A 16461-nucleotide genomic window follows, 5' to 3' on the forward strand; every position below is an offset into this window, starting at 1 on the left:
CCCCCAAAAATAAGCGGCTGCAACAAAAACACACTCAGTGCAGTTAGGAGGAAAAGGTCAACTCGATCCAATACAGATCGTAAGTACGGTTGCGTGGTGTGTCTATAGCACTTAGAGGGGATTTATTTTTTCATGCAATGGGGAAGTGTTACGAGTCTTTTTTTTTTTCGTGCATTAACTAAGTAGTGATTTGGGTAAAAAAAAAATGACAAACCAACAAACAAAAAAAATCCCACGAGCAGACTGAAGGATATTAGAAAGCACTGGGGCCACACAAATCATACTTGACGGTGCACGGGGGGCGGGGAAGAGGGGGGTTAAAACATATCACCTTTGGGTGGGTTTTAAATTAGCCGAAAGGGGGGGGGAAAGAAATGAGACACAATTCCAGACCAGTCTGTATAAAAAGAAAAGTACCTTATTAAGAAGATCATTTAAAAAAAAAATGTTAGCAGAGCTGGAGGTTGATTGTCTGCTCTCACATGCTAATGCAAGGCTGAACGAGGGGATAGCGATCCCCATTTATTAATAGTGGAGGGATCTCCCCCCCAAAACCCCCCAACAACTTGAGTTTCTCATTTCCAAGGTTTATTTAAGAAGACATTGAAGCCTGTAAAGTAACCCCCCTCCCAATCCGATCCACGACAAATTGCAGATAACTCGAGGAAAGGTTTATAAGGTGTTTCTCTGAAACATACGCTTTGCCATTGCGTTCAGCACATTTCAGTCCTTCCCAACTTCAGAAAGAGCCGAGAGAAATGTTTCACATTCATAACTTGTAGCCGTGCCAGCAGGAGAAAAAGGGGGAGGGGGGGAGAAGAGAAATAGACCTTAAGTTTTTTTTTTTTTTTAAAGACCAGATCAGTATTTTCTTGATACGCTTGTCACCCATTTTTGTTCTCAAGACAACCAATTGAGCCCTTGATCCTCACGTGATGTGAAAGGCTTGAACTGTAACAAAATCGCTCCTTTTAGGTGGTTGGTTGTTGCTGGCTCGCCCATCCCCCTCCCTCCCATTTCTAGCAAACCAACTCTCTGCTTTCCAATCCATCAACAATTCATTACAGCTTTTAGCTTCCAAACGCCAGCTAATTAAAAATACTAAGCTAAGCTCCGAGACCATCTGACTTCAAGGCAAAAAAAAAAAAGGAGGGAGGGAATAAATAAATAATCAAAAAAAGATGCAACGTTTGCTGAAACAATAAGGAGCTACAAAAAAAAAAAAAAAAAAGCTGTCCTGAAAAAAGGGTCGTGTATTTTATCTCTTTGGACTCTAATTACTCACCACATGACTGATTAGCCTGAGCTCCAGGATTTTTTTTTTTTTCCTGAACAGCAGTTTGGGACACTCTTATCCACCCCCTCCCTCCCTTTTTTTTTTTTTTAACATTTACTTAAAAGAAGAAAAAAGGAAGCAAATCATATCCTTGGGAGATTTACCTCATTAGAAAGCACGCTCGCCTTCCTCCGCTCCCACCAAATGTTTTGATAACCGGTTTTATCAGATCACTGATTTCCACCCCCCTCCTCTTCCTCACCCTGCTCCTAGCTTTGCTTTTTTTTTTTTTTCCCTTTCCCCTCCTCCCTCTCTTCCCTTTTCTTTCTCCCTCAACTTAGTTCAAGAAATCAGATCTGTCAGGACGGGCGAAAAAACTGCCACTTCCCGACTAACAGGCGGAATCCAGCCCAGATTTTCAGTCCTTTCTTTCTTCTTTTTTTCCTTCCTCCCTTTCACTAATTTATCCCGATGTTAGCACATTCTGTCTTGCAACCACCGGACGCCTGTAGGTTTGTTCCCTGGGATCATTACTTACTGATCAGGATGGCTCTGAAGCCTGGAGCTGAAGGCGGCATGTGAAGTTGGGGGGAAAAAAAAAACCCAACCCATTTGAACGATTCCTCTTTGCTCTTTTACATCGGTGCTTGCTCAGGAACACGAGCCTGGTGCTTGATGCTTCTGTTCTGAATGTGAAATATCTCTCTTCCAGCCTGTAAAGTTGTTGAGGAACAGCAATTTTTGTGTGGTTTTTTTTTTTTGTTTTTTTTTAAAGAAAGGAGGGGGAAAAAAGCAAAACCAAAAAACACAACAAACAAACAGCAACAACAAAAAAAGGACTCCGTGTGCCAAAGTAGGGGGAGATGTGTTGAACGAGATGTTATTTGGTTTCTGCTGCTTGATCACTTACTCTTTAAGTAAAATGAGGCACAGAATGGTTGCTGAGTCGAGTGGGGACAGCATTTTGATTTGCTGGCTTAATTAAAAAATGATAAAGGATTAAAGGTAAGCGATATGTATCTATGTGTATAACTATTTCGACAGTCAACTGTAAAAAAAAAAAGAAAAAGGAAAAAAAAGGATAGATCCCTTTAAAAAATCGTTTTAACTAAGCTTTGTCAAACACACACTCATTTGCGGTCACTGAGGCCACCTTGGTGCAGATCACTTAAAGTGTATGTCTTAATCAGTTTCCTGTACAGTCAGTAATACTATATTTAACAGACTGAGCAATTGTGTGACCTAAGAGTACATTCGTACTGCTTTTTTAGAAGTGTTAGACTGAGCATTTATTTTTAAAAGAAGACCTCTCTCTTTTTTTTTTTTAACCTTGTGGAGTTAAATATTTTCTACTCAATGTACTTTTTTTCAGCCTAGATTGTTGTGTTGTGTTTTGTTGTTTTTTAAAGGGAAGTCGCATTGTTTCGATGGGAAAAAAAAAAAAGGTCTTCCTCATGAAAAAGTAGGTTAAGTAAAACTGGGGTAAAAGAAAAGTCACCAAACTTCAAGAGGCTGGTTTTAAAGCCACAAATCCATGGAATTGCAGTGAAGGGTGAAGCTGTGTCCTTTTCTCTCTTTTGTGCCTAGGTGGTGGTCCAGGAGGTGGGGGGGGCGGTATATTTCACATGTGCTCCAGCACTAATTCTGTATTTCCTGAGCTTTGTGGATTTAAATCATGTATTTAAAGTATGTACCCCCCAACCTTTTCTTTCTTTGGATCTGACTTTTTAAGACTAATCGTGGATGTTGGGATACAACTAAATTGCAAGATGCTCCATATAGAAGCATCACAGCCTCCGGTTTAACAAACTTAAAAAAAATAAATACCCTGGAAATATTGAATGATCTCGCTCCCCCTACTTTGCCCCCTCCCTCCCCCCCTGTATTAATCGTATTATATTCTGGTAACACCCAGACAAGAAATATTCGACTTTTCCCCTCCTCACAGGAAAAAGGTGGACCTGGACTGCAGGGTATAAACCTGGGGTAGGAAGACCAGAAGAAGTAAATAATAATCAAACAAAAAACAAAAAAAAAGCCCAACGGAGATAAACGAATGTCCCCTCATCTCCAAAGGAAAGTTCATCGGATTTTTATTCTAGAGATCTCATCTTCAGGATGTCAGTGAACACTTCCACTGCAGGAAAAGGTGTGGATCCAAACGCGGTTGATACTTATGACAGTGGCGATGATTGGGAAATCGGGGTTGGGAATTTAATCATCGATTTGGACGCGGATCTGGAGAAGGACAGACAGAAATTTGAGATGAATAATTCCACTACCACCACCAGCAGCAGCAGCAACGCCAGCTCCAAGGATTGTGGGGGGCTGGCTTCCAGTGGGGCTAATGCTCCCTCAGCCTTAGCCGAGGGCCTAAAATTTGCTTCTGTTCAGCCCCCTGCTCCCCAGGGGAATGCCTCTCACAAAGAGACTAGCAAATCAAAAGTGAAAAGGAGTAAAACTTCTAAGGATGCTAATAAATCTCTGCCTTCTGCTGCCTTGTATGGGATTCCTGAGATCAGCAGTGCTGGCAAGAGGCAGGAAGTCCAAGGGCGCCCTGGAGAGGCAACTGGCATGAATTCAGCACTGGGTCAAAGTGTGAGCAGCAACCCAAACGGCAATAATAACACCACCAGCAACAACAACACTATTGCCTCTTGCGGGAAAAACAAAGAGGAGAAACCAGGTAAAAACCAGGGCAGCAGAGGCTCCAAGCGGGATAAGGATGCGGGGAAATCCAGGAAGGACAAGCAGCATGACCTGCAGCAGGGCCACCCCAACGGCGTGGGGGGGGGCAGCAGCCAAGCTCCCCCCGGGCATCTCTATGGCTTCGGGGCCAAGGGAGGCGGTGGTGGGAGCAGCAGCCCCTTCCACTGCGCCTCCTCCACGGTGGGGGAGGTGAGCAAAAGCTCCCCGGATTCAGGGTTAATGGGAAACTCTATTTTGGTAAAGAAGGAAGAGGAGGAGGAGGAGAGCCACAGGCGAATCAAGAAATTGAAAACAGAAAAGGTAGGACAAGCTCTTCTTCCCCCCCCCCCATTCACCCACCCCCACTTCTCTGTGTCTCCCTGTGTCTATTAGAAGCATCCCCCAGCTGTATGCCCAGCTCTCAGTGTCACTTCTGCCATGTATTTGTGCTGGGTCTCTAGAGGAAGGGGGGTTCCCCTGTATCTTCAATTTCTCTCCCCATCCCCAAATGTGGCAAAACTTGTCTGTGCTGTGTTGTGTCTGGTCCCCTCTTCTATTTTAAAGGAGCAAAGGAGATGTTCCAAGTGGTCCTGTTCACAGCTTAACGTTGCCTTCCAGCACATGCTGGCAGACTGGAGCGGGTGTGTATGTGTTGGGGGAGCTTCAGACTTAGGTGGGTCTGGGGTGGGGGGCGTTTTGGGGAGGGCTTCAGATTTAGATAGGTCAGAGGGGGTGTTGGGGGAGCTTCAGATTTAGATGGCTCTGAGGTGTGTGTGTGGGTCTGGGGTGTGTTATTTTGGGGAGAGCTTCAGATTTAGATGGGTCTGAGGTGTGTGTGTTGCAGGGAGCTTCAAACTTGGGTAGGGGCATGCTGAGGAAGCTTCAGGCTTAGCTAGGTCTGGGATTTGCATGTGTGTGTTGGTGGGAGCGTCAGCTTAGCTAGGGGGGTGTGTGTATGTCTGTTGTGTGTGGGGAGGGGGAAGCTTCAGATCTAGCTAGGTCTGGGAGTTTTCTGTTTTACCGCTGTGTTAGAAGGGGAGGCTTGTGTTCCCAAAGCACAGAGGAAATTCACATCACTTCTCTCCCACTCTTCCTTGATTGTGGGATGGAGGAGAGATGCATCAGCAGAAACTTGGCTTCCACTCCTCTAGCACAGGGGTGTTTACTGTACTGGGGGCTCCTGTGTGTGCACAACAGCCAGAAGTCCCTAAAAAACTGGGGTGGAGAATGGATGAGGAGGACTGAGTTAGAAGACCTGCCATGCTCCTAATTTTCTAGGGGGTCTGGGTGGGGGGGAAAGAGGAGTGCACTATACATGTGTGAAATACATACCAAATATTTTTCTCTCAAAATGTGGAGAACTAATTTGTCTCCTGTCTGTCAGTCTTTTTCATTTGAGGCCTGTGGGTTTTTGGAAGTGAACTTGCTTGTTAAGTGGATGAAATGTAGGAGAGAAATCAAGTGGTGTGTGTGTTCTTTCTTTCTATTAATGTATGAAGGATGCCTTCTGTAAGAATAAATGGCCTGGTATTGTTAAGGAATGGTGGGGGGAGAGCTGGTTTCTCTTGGCTATTGTTACTGCTCATTCAGGCAGGTTCTGGTGTCAGCAGCAATACTTCTGTCCCGAGGGCAGAAGGTTTCTTCTCTGGGATCTAGGAGACTATTGTTGGCCTTAATTAAGAGTCAAATGAATTCTACAGGTTGTCCTAAACAGAGACAACCTACCACTGAAAAGGAAAACAAAACAAACTCATACCACTTAAGGTTGTTAGTTTGTGACCTGGTTGTCCAGAATTGTTCTTAAATGAGCTTCATTTACAACTCCTCTGGCTGAATTCTAAGTTACAGGAAAACTTTCTGGCTAGCGTGAAGTGTACTGTTGTTTGCATGACTCCATAGGCTTGAAGTTCCTGGGAATAACACATTATGAGCTGGGTTTTTTTATTTATTGATTATATGACACTTCAATAAACTCTTGGGTTACCAACACGTACAGGATGGGTGCAAAAGTCATGAGAGGGGCAAATATTAATTTAAGAGTTTGTGTATTTTTCACCTTTTAAAATGAGTATGTCTACAGCCTGTAGACTACAGGTGAATTTGAATAAGCTTCCCTAAACACATGGGAAGAACTAGGCTACTTTAATAGGTGTAAGTTTACACTGTGATATATTAAAGTTCTTCTGTTCACTCTGAAAGGTGTTCTGAAATCCCATGGTCTTTTTATTAACTTAGTACAGTAGGCATTTACTTTTGTTGCCAGTAGTCTTCAAATTGCAGTCCTCTAATCTGCTTTAACTATCTAGATAAATTGCCCTAATCCAGTCTTCACAATGGTTGTGGTTAAAGAGTCAGAGCCATTTGATTGGATTCAGTGGCTGCCTGGAATGTGGGAGGTACTGGCCTTTTGCAACCCCCTTAGCCTTTTAATCTTTCAGCCAAATGTTCACATTCAACAATTTTGTTTAGCTGGCAATCTGAACATTTCAGTATCTCAAAGGCTGCTGTCATGGCAACAGAGATTAGAGTGGTGTGGTTTCTCTAGTTTTTGTGTCCTTTTCACTCACTAGTCACATAGGAAATTGTATGAAGAATGCGTTCACATACATGCAAGTAATCTTAAATCAGTGTAATGTAAATAGGATAATGCATAATTAAGAACAAACATGTTTTGAGTAGTTTGGAGCCAAGGACACTATATTTTTTTAGCTGTTGTCTTTATAGAAGTCTTGGCGCTTGCATTTCCAGAAACTAGTATTGGCACACTGTGACTTTAATATAGGCTTACTTAGCACGTTATGAGTCCAGCAGTGCTTCCCATTGTCTATCACATTGGTGTTTTGGCTTAATGTTTCCTTTAGCGTTTCCCTCCCCAGAGCAGTTTATTTAAAGAGAGCTGCACACTTGGCATTTGAAAATGGAAGAACTCGTAACTTTAAATCCAGGCTATGCTATCAAAGAAACTTCAGTTTTTTTAAAAAGGATTTGCTAATAAGAGACTGTTTGCAGGGATTTAAGATTAAATCAGTTTTCCGAATTGGGCTGTGCGCACATGAGTACTGAGATATGTTTTGCAAAAAACACTTTCTGACTGTAAATTAATATATAATTTTACAGCTTGGGTGTTTACTTGCTAACTCTCTTAGTGCTCACAAATGAGTTGTCTTATAAATTTGACTTTGGCCTTATCAGGTGTAAGTTGGTTAAAGTCTAAAATTTAAAACCTGACTTTCTTTGTGTATGTGGTAGTTTGGGACATTTGATGACTTTTGTTTACAGAGTTTGGAGCAGATTCCCAAGAGTTGCAGTCACTGTTTAATTTTCACAGCATGCTTGAATGTCTATTTTTGGTCTATTTATTCTGTTTCCTTGCTGCAGAAAGGCATGTAAAACATGATAAATTGGATCTCATGAAGCCTAATTAAATCAATGACTGTGTTCTGCTGGCTCTTTTATGCAGAAACCGCAAGTATGTTGTAAAAGTCGCCACTCCCCTAATATGTGGATAAAGTCAAAGTATGCTATAATTCTAAGATGTTTGAGCTATATTTGAGCAGCCCATTGTGTGGTTAAGCCTCCAGTGACATGTCTGAATAAATAGCTCTGACAGGTAAACTAACCACTTGGACAATCTTTGGTGTTAAAACCTGTTCCCTTTCTTTATTCCCTATTTCCACTTCCCTTTTCTTCTTCTTTTCTTTTCCTTTTTGGAAGCAGTTACTCAGTAAATATTTGCCGGCATGAACTCTTCGTTTGTTAATTTTGACTTTATAATTATTTTAACTGCATTTACATTGAGAGAGGTTCAGATTTCTGCCAGTAATATTATATAGAAGATGTTGTTCAGAATGGAAGGCTGGGCTTGGGGGAGTTCAGGGGTGAAAGGGGAACCGTTTTACCATAAAACATGGGATATGAAACCTTCTGTGTAAGGGAGAAAAACAATAGAAGTACAGAAAGTATAAGGCTACAGATATGGCTGTAAAATCTGGTTGCTTTGCATCCTTAAAATGAATCAGGCTGGTAGTCTTCCAGGGTGGAATATACCTTTCCTGTATTATTTTATTGCTTTTCATTAAGACTGCATTTCACATCACAAAGTTGTCTTCGGTAAATTAACCCACATGTGACTGGTATCATTAATTTTATTCTTCTCTCCTTGTATCATTTTTTTTAACTTCATTAGGGAATTCTGTGCACAGTTTACCAGTGGGTGTAAAATCATTTAAGAACGTGTTTTGATTAATGAGTTTATGGAGATATGCTTTTCACGTATTTTGTCCCCTGCAAAACTCTGCTTCTTGGGTGTAGTTTATTCACTGTGAAATAAAAGGGCAAAAAGGTCACTTGCTGTAATTAAAGGACAAAGTCTATTGTTGTTTGACAGCAAACTGTTTTGAAAGCTACATAAGGGATTTAGCTGTTAAAAACATTGATAACTATGGGTGTCTAACAATAAGCACAGCTCAAGGTTCTTAATGTTCTGTAGCGCTGTCTAGTAGTGTGACACTGCTTTTTTGAGCTGGGTGAAGAGGTGTTGCCCTTTGGCTGGGGAAAGCTTTCTGCATGAACCTACTGACCTCTAAGAATACCTTTGACCAGATCTTCTATTGAACTCCTGTGCAAGGCAAAAGTTGCAGGGGCACAATAGAAGTTAATCTACAACATTTATAAAACAAAATACTGAAGGCGATAAGGTTATTCTAAACTACTGAAAAATATATTTCACTTAGGCCATCAGTAATTTTACAATTTTAATAACTTCATAAATACCCAGTAAAAAGGGAAGGATTGATTGTCCAGATGTCATGGGGTTAAGCATGTTCTTCATGTTAAACTGCTTTGCTGCAAGATTGTTTTAATTAGAGTTATATAAAGACTTATTTTGCCAAAGGAGCATTTTATAGTCCAATAAATGAAATGTATGTTAAAAGCACTAAGCAAAAATGTCCCGTAACCACAGAGGTGTTCAATAACCAGATTGAAGTAACATAGAAAGTACCATCTGTTCCTAGTTTTCAACATAAAATAGGAATCAAATAGCTTGCTCATATTTTGACTCTTGCTTTTTTATTATTTAAAAAGTTCACCTGGCACTTTATAGAAACTTTCTGAATTGCAATAATATGAGCAAGACTGTGAAAACACATGTTCATACATATATTTAACCAGTTCCACTTTTATTTAAAGACATTTCCAGAAGCTCAGTCATTGAGGAATTTATAATAGTGAATCAGCTCCTGGAGGCAAACACAATGAGGGTCAGTTCTTCAAAGATCTTACTATTTAGCTAAGATCTGAATTATTCTGTCAAATTTTCCCCCAGAGGCAAGAGGGGAAAAGACTCTCAAAGCATAACTTTAGTAAGCTCTTATCAGTTATCTAATTGTACATGATAAAACCATTGACTAAAAATTTCCATGCAGAGACTTTTTCTGCTGTTCAAAGAAGTGGCCTAGGAATGTTGATAGTTGGAAAATTATTGTTTTAAAGATAACTTTAAGTTCTGAACTGTTAGGCAACAAGATTCTTGGCTGCAGATTATGAGCCCTGGATAAAACAACATCATCCGGCCTTTGTTTGAGGTCTTTTATTGAAGCTAATGACTGGTCTTGTGCCGCCCTGAGATAAATGACATTATCTCTGAGTGGGCTGACAGGAAACAGACATGTTAATGGTGAAGCTGCGGGGAGGATCTGCTATAGTTCTGACAAAAGAGTAAAGCATGGACCCCTGGTTGTGATCATTAACACATAATGCATTCCTGCGTTTCCTATGAGGGCCATGATAATTGGAAAGCTATTTTATCAACAAGGACTTAAATCATAAATCTGAAACGCCTAGGTTCTTTGCATGGGACAACTACTGTGGGTTTTGTTAAGAAATGTGTGATCTGGGTTTTAAAAATGTGTCAGCCCTAGGATGGGTGAGATTGACATTTACGTGAGAATCTCTGGTCTGCTTTCCATTAATTGAACATGTCTTTTGGACGTTAAGCATGATATTCCCCTGCATTTAGGCTGTGTTATTCTTGTGATTTGCATTTGTAAAAGTGGATACAAAGCCAAATGCTTCTTGTATTGTTCGTGCAAATAATCCCATTGATTTCAGTAGGAGCGGGATTTAGCTCAAGCTTTGTTCAAGAAGTACACTTTTACCCTTGGGAGAAGGTATGCTTTGTTGTGTAAGGAAGGGCCTGCACGTTACTAGCGAAAGAGAGTGAGGGAACATAAGAGTCCTCCTTACAAAACTATGGGTCTGATGGGAGGCAGGGATACTTACTCAGGTCTGCTTCTGCGTTATCCCTAAGAGAAGTCCTTTTGCTTAGCACTTCCAGTGAGAAAACAGCTGTGTTCCATACCGAAGAGTGCAATGGGCTGTATGAGTCTTAACACATTTCCTGTACACTTATAACTTGGTTCAGGCTCTGCAAGCCAAAAAATGGTCTTGCTGCAAGTTGTCAGGTCTTGGAGCAGCTACATATACTATAGTTACTTCAATTGCTATGTAGTTAGTCAAAGAATTCAATTCAGTTGTGAGCTACTAGGCATTGGTTGTGGGCTACCTGCATGGGTAGGGACTACATGTATGAATAGTTTGTAGGAAATAAAATCCATGAAATCAAGACTGAAAATTTTCAGGGAAGAAGTAGTTAGGAGACTGGGGCCACATACAACATTAGACCCATGATTCACAGCCAGACTGCCATGCCTTCCAGTCCTTTCAAGGATGCCCTTCTAGTCAATTGTGGTCTTTCTGAGTTCTTTGTAACAGATGAATTGGTCTGTTACATTTCTGTAGGCAAAAAAACTCCCAAACAAGTGAAATCTGGGAACTGGCATCTTTCTGAGAGTTCCTTGAGTCTAAAAAGGTTGAGAACCACTGCATTAGACCTTGACTGTCCCAAGGGAGATGCCTACTGTATAAACAGTTGTGAGATCTACCATGCATGTATATCCTTTACAGCTCAAGCCATAATGTTTTAACTTAGTTTGCATGCAGTGTATTAATGGTCCCTGTACTGTTACTGAGCTTGCTCTATAAAAGGATTTATCAGATATAATCCCTATTCTCCCGTTCATTCGACGGAGGTTCACTTCTGGATGTACAGTTCATTTGAACAACATAAAGTGCAGTGGTGAAGGTATGCCTCTGTAGACACACTCCATAGACATACTGACTAGACCCATTCCACAGTTACATAGGCTGATTATAGGTGCCTGCAGCCAGCATGCTGCTGAAGCCCCACTTCCATGGGCCAAATCAAGTGGCTTCATGGGTTGGATCCAGAGGCCATAAGGTTCCTGACTCCTGGTATAGATAACTGATTTTATCTACGTTACAGTTTCACAGTCTCACACAGCTTCAAATACACGCAAAGTTCAATCTTTCCTATCTGTTCCATGGTAGCCAGTTGAATTTATGTTTTAGTAAATTCAGGGTCTCTCTTGCTCTTTAGCAAGGATAATTTCTGTTAAATCACAGCTTGTAGAGACTTATCAGATGGTGTGGTGGGTAATTCTGTGCTTAATCCATTAAGCACAACGCATGTTTTCCACTATACTTATATAATGTCATAATATACAGTTATGATAGCCAGAATCTTCAGCATGTCATTATATATCTTCATGAAAGGTTGATGTGATTATCCAGATTCTTAATTGTGCATTATTTCTTAAAATAGAAATAGCAGGCTACATCCTCGGTGTCAGTAAGCAGTAGCTTTATTAATTCACTTATACCAGCTGAAGATCTGAATCCATATATTGCAAAATCTGAGGTGATTGTTATATTTACAATATAAGGCTTTTACTAATAATTATAATTTAGAAACAGTGGTTAACTCCCCCCCCAATCTGTGCATAATGTCTCTTTGTAAGTAAGGATTGCAAACTCATGATTATTCCCTCTTTATTACTCACAGGCAATTATATAGATACACAATATAAACAACTGGTTAGAATTCATTAATGCATACTTCTTTTTCATCCCTTTTTTGAAAACTACACTTGAAATAGTGTAGTTAATTCATGTTTTATTTGTGTATTCACACCACATGAACTTAAGTCTTTTTGGGTGTGTCTACACATGTACTTTACTGCTAATTAGCTCCACAGTAAAGTGTCACCATCTACATATATGCTGATATTAGGCTGCAGTAAATTAGTTAACTCCACCATATAGTACTGTACCATTGGGGACAGTACTATACTGTGGTGGAGTAATTTACACATGTTGCAGCACATGTGTAGATGGTGTCAGGGGCTGCAGGAGCTGCCTGCTGTTTAGTCCCCCTTATTTGCAGCACCCTTGTGCCCCAGTCAGCCCCTCTGCTGCCCAGTGCCACCACCTGGAGCCCAAGGTTGATCACCTGCTCCAACTGCTGTGGTCCTAGGCACATGTGCAGACACTGCCCAGGAGTAGCTGGCTCCAGTGTGAATTGTGTCAAAGTTTATCATGTCACGCTAATTACACTTGTAGATGCACCCTTTTGAAGCTGGTTTAGAATTAAAAACCTTTCTTTAGATCACATGTATTCTTCAGTCAAACCCATAAAAAGATCAGCAGGTGAGTGCAACCAAATGAATTGGCATGGTTCTTTGAGTAGATATAATATCTTTTATTAGACCAATTGAGTATTTCTTCATGTTGTGAAGTTTCCATTTCAAATGGCAAAATTTGATACCTTCCACATTACTGTGTTTTTGGTTGTAGCCATGTTGGTCTAAGGCCATAGGCCTATGTGTGTAGACCAACACAGCTACAACCAAAAACACACCAAATGATTTGTCATTTGGGTAAATACTGAAGCCTGAGCAGTACCATAGCTGAGGCATTACTAATCACTGTCTGTTGCAGATTCTCTTTAATTCAGACCAAACAGTATTGGCAATTGGAACAAATTCTTACATTTCAATGAAAGAATGTAAAAGTTTTGAGGGTAGCTTCAGTGATAATCAAGTTGCTTTCATTTTTTTGAGAGGGAAAGCAAGCTAGAAAATTCAAGGGTGTAGGAATGTGTGTTTGTATACATATCTGGATATACATACACATGTATTATATTGCTGTTGAAGTTTGCTTAAAACTAGCTTTGGAAGTAGATCACTTAAATTAGGGACACGTGTTGAATTATGATGGACTTCTGTTTAGATAAGAATTTTGAGCTTCATCCATAGTGCCCCCCACGTTGTCTGAGGCCTTATAACTGCTAAAATCCTGAGTCCACATTGTGGATTAAAAAGAAAATTGCAGTGTGAAAAATTTAATCATATAAGCATCCCTTTTTCTTTATGTAAGCAATGTTACTAAACCTGAAAAAAACATGTCACATTTCCAGTCTTTTTATCTGCAGTGCGTCTTCAAAGACTATTCAAAACAATGCTAATGTCTACTTATACTTGAAGTTCTTTTTCTTAGTAAATTGAAAATAAAAAATAATTTTGATAAATAGTGCTTAGCTGTGGCTAGTTGAGTTGGAGGAAAAAAATAATTACTGAAAAGATTTGAATTATTACTGAATCTAGTTTGTCTTTTTTCTCATTTTTATGTCAGTTGAGCCTGACTATTATTCACCAGGCCTATCCCAGCTTGAGCAGTGTGCATTTTGCCTCTTGGGAATCTTCATTGTCAACTAGCAGTGTTAGAAAAATTTGCCCACAGGGACATTTAAGCATATTTCAGTAATGCCATGTGAATGCAGCTTTTACAGTTCAAAGTCTAAATGAAAATATATTGATTACATTTTCTATTTTGCTTGGTAGTTTTTAAAAGCTGATATTCAGACTGTGGAAGTGTCTTATCATGTTAACCAGGAAGCAGATGGCATTGTGCCACTGAAGTATAATTTTACTTAAAGGAACTTTATAGGTTTTGATGTGTTTTCTTTTCCTCTTATTTCCCTGATGGCTTCTTTTTTATTGAAGGGTAACTTGAGGAGACCTGGTAGCAATTTTATTGCCTTCCCATGATAGTTTGAAATAATAGCTTGGTCTATGGTTGCCAGTCAACTTTCTACCAGTCAGCTTGATTCTGGTTTTTATCATGTGGCAGTGGAATATAAAAAGTATATGTTTGTAGTTTGTCCTCAGAAACTGGTTCTTTCTTGTGCTTCAATTAGCAACAGAAGACTAAGCATCAATTGGTCACACTTTTGTAAACTCCTAGAAGTTACCTTCTTTCATCCTTTTGATTAAAGAGAACTCCCAAGTTTAAGCTCAGTTTTCTGAGAAAGCTTGAGGCACATCTGCTGTGTTTAGTTGCTCGCACTATGCAGTTTAATTTTGTACACTGTTAGTCTTTCACATTTGCCATTGACTTAATTTGGAGGTTTTGCTGAACTTATTTTCTAGCCACAAGCTCATCCCACTCAAAAAACACCTTCAATAATATTTATGCTGACCTATACTAGAAGAAATGTTCTGACGCTTGTCTGAGCAGTACTACTATAAGTAGTTGCTAAATAAACTTAGCTTTTATAGGTTTTGTTTTTTTTCTTCCACCTCAACCATTAAGAAGAATGAAATGCAACTTGTATCCTCCTTTCACATAGAGTACAGGGCCAGACCAAATTATTTTTGGATTTCCTGTCACCTTCTTGGCTGATTTTTTTGTGGATGGCTCATGTTAAAAGAATAATATTGTTTGAATTGGAAGGCTTGGTCTTTGGGTTTTCATTCTTTGTGGAGAACTGTTTATTTGCGTGTGGTTCGCCACAGAACATGGATAATACTATCAAATATGGGCTTTATTATAGGCTTATAACTGTAGAGCAATAGTAGTAGTTGTGTGTTTCTGGCTTTTTTTCATTGCCAGTTCTTTTTTTGGGCGGAGATGGAGATGAAATTAGATCTCTGTCTGCAGCAAAGTGTAAACATGGAAGTAAACACACACAAGAAATTTTAGTTGAAAATTCAGTAATGGTCTTGATGATTCAGTAATGGTGTTAGAAATGTTAGGTTAGATAGGCCAAATGTCTAAGACATTGTTTATTTGGTTGGCTTTTATCCCCTTGTAAGGACCATGAAAGATATACCATAAGTCTGTTTTATATATTGAACAGATTTGATGTGTTTATTTACATTAATTCCTTCCCTATGTTGAATGTAGTGTGGCATACATATTAAGGTCAAATTATGCTGAGTTGTGGACTTCAAGGGAAAATACCTAATTTCTGTTGTGATCTGATCATGCTGCAATATTGTTTTCAAATCCCAAATGAGTGAAAAAAAGGTAAATTCTCATTCTCCAATTTTCAGCTGGTATCGAGGTATAATTTGATGGCACTAGAGCAGTTACTTATTGTGTTAACAATTCAAATATGCTACTGTTTTAAAAATATACCAGGTGAGATGTGGCCACTTGTATGTACTTGCACTCCTTGTCCAAATCCTTCACCAGTCTTTCCCAGGATTCTGCAGCAGATGCCAGACAGTGAAGTAGAAAGCAAGTCATGTAGCTGTTTGCATTACACCATGTCTATCTTGTCCCCTACAATTTATTTTCCTCTCTTTATTCTGCTCCAGTGGTTCCTATTAGTCCCCTTTTTGAAAAGATTCAGTTTTCTTTTATTGACTTGTGGCCCCTTATTTCTTTGTTTTCAGGTTATCTTGTCATTACTAGTGTTTCTTGTGGGGGGATGATGGTAGTTGATTTTGAGTCTTTTATTTCTTTCTCTTCTTGTTCATGTGGAGTCTCACACTCCTACTCATGCTAAGTAGGTGTTGCTTACTTTAGTAGTCCCTAAGATAATACGCCATGAATAAGTACTCAGCATGAGTACAGATTAAAGAATAGGGTTCTATTTTAATACTGGGAGTATTCCTGTAATATAATTCAATTTATGATTTTTACAAGTAGCATGAATAGTTGCTTTTCACTTACATTTCCCTTCTCCACCACCCCACTGAAAATAATAGTTCCATAGCTATATGCTGTTATTACTGAGATATGACTGAAAGAACTGCATGCAGTACAGTGAAGCACATTCATTTTCATCTAGTACCCGTTTATTGCCTTGAGCACTGTAAATCTGTCAGCTCTTCACGATGCTTTCACCTCTTTCTTCATTTGCTCCAGCTTCTAGTTTGACAATGTTCCCCTGAGGGAGAATTCTAATCTGCTTCCAATTAGTTGCAAAATGTGACTGAAATTTCCACATTATGACTGCTGTTTTACTTGCACGCATACATCTAGAAACAAATTAATGCTCTTGAATATTTATTTTTTGAGCCCTTGGATTTACTTTCAGAGGAAAAGTTGCCAACTGTTGTCGAATTACTCCAAAGGTTTACTTGTTTCCTCAAACTCTAATATTTGGCATAGAATTAAATGTCTTTGGTTATATATGTTAAAAAAAACCTTTCTAGGTTTCAAAAATGCTTTAAAATTTGTTGCATATGGAGAAATTGTATATTTAGTTTTAACCAGACTGTGTTCCTTTATAATCATTCTGCCAACTCAGTATCTAACAAATTGTATTCTGTTGGCATTAATACTAT

General features: G+C 39.5%; 1 protein-coding gene across 5 annotated transcripts in view; it reads left to right on the forward strand.

The window, feature by feature from the left end:
• Window positions 1-6: 6 nt before the first annotated feature.
• Window positions 7-16461, forward strand: part of ZNF608 (zinc finger protein 608) — a 104095-nt gene continuing 87640 nt past the window's right edge. For 3 of the 5 annotated variants that reach the window (XM_019554979.1, XM_019554982.1, XM_019554981.1), the window contains exons 1-2: window positions 427-2281; window positions 3225-4285. In XM_019554979.1, the coding sequence (XP_019410524.1) occupies window positions 3395-4285 (891 nt within the window). In that variant the 5' untranslated portion in view covers window positions 427-2281; window positions 3225-3394. Of the gene's footprint in view, window positions 80-425; window positions 2282-3224; window positions 4286-16461 lie in introns of those variants that run through there. The other 2 variants (XM_019554980.1, XM_019554983.1) reach the window with 2 other exon arrangements.

This window comes from Crocodylus porosus, unplaced genomic scaffold, assembly GCF_001723895.1.
Source record: "Crocodylus porosus isolate Cpor-Errol unplaced genomic scaffold, CroPor_comp1, whole genome shotgun sequence".
NCBI lineage: Eukaryota > Metazoa > Chordata > Crocodylia > Crocodylidae > Crocodylus > Crocodylus porosus.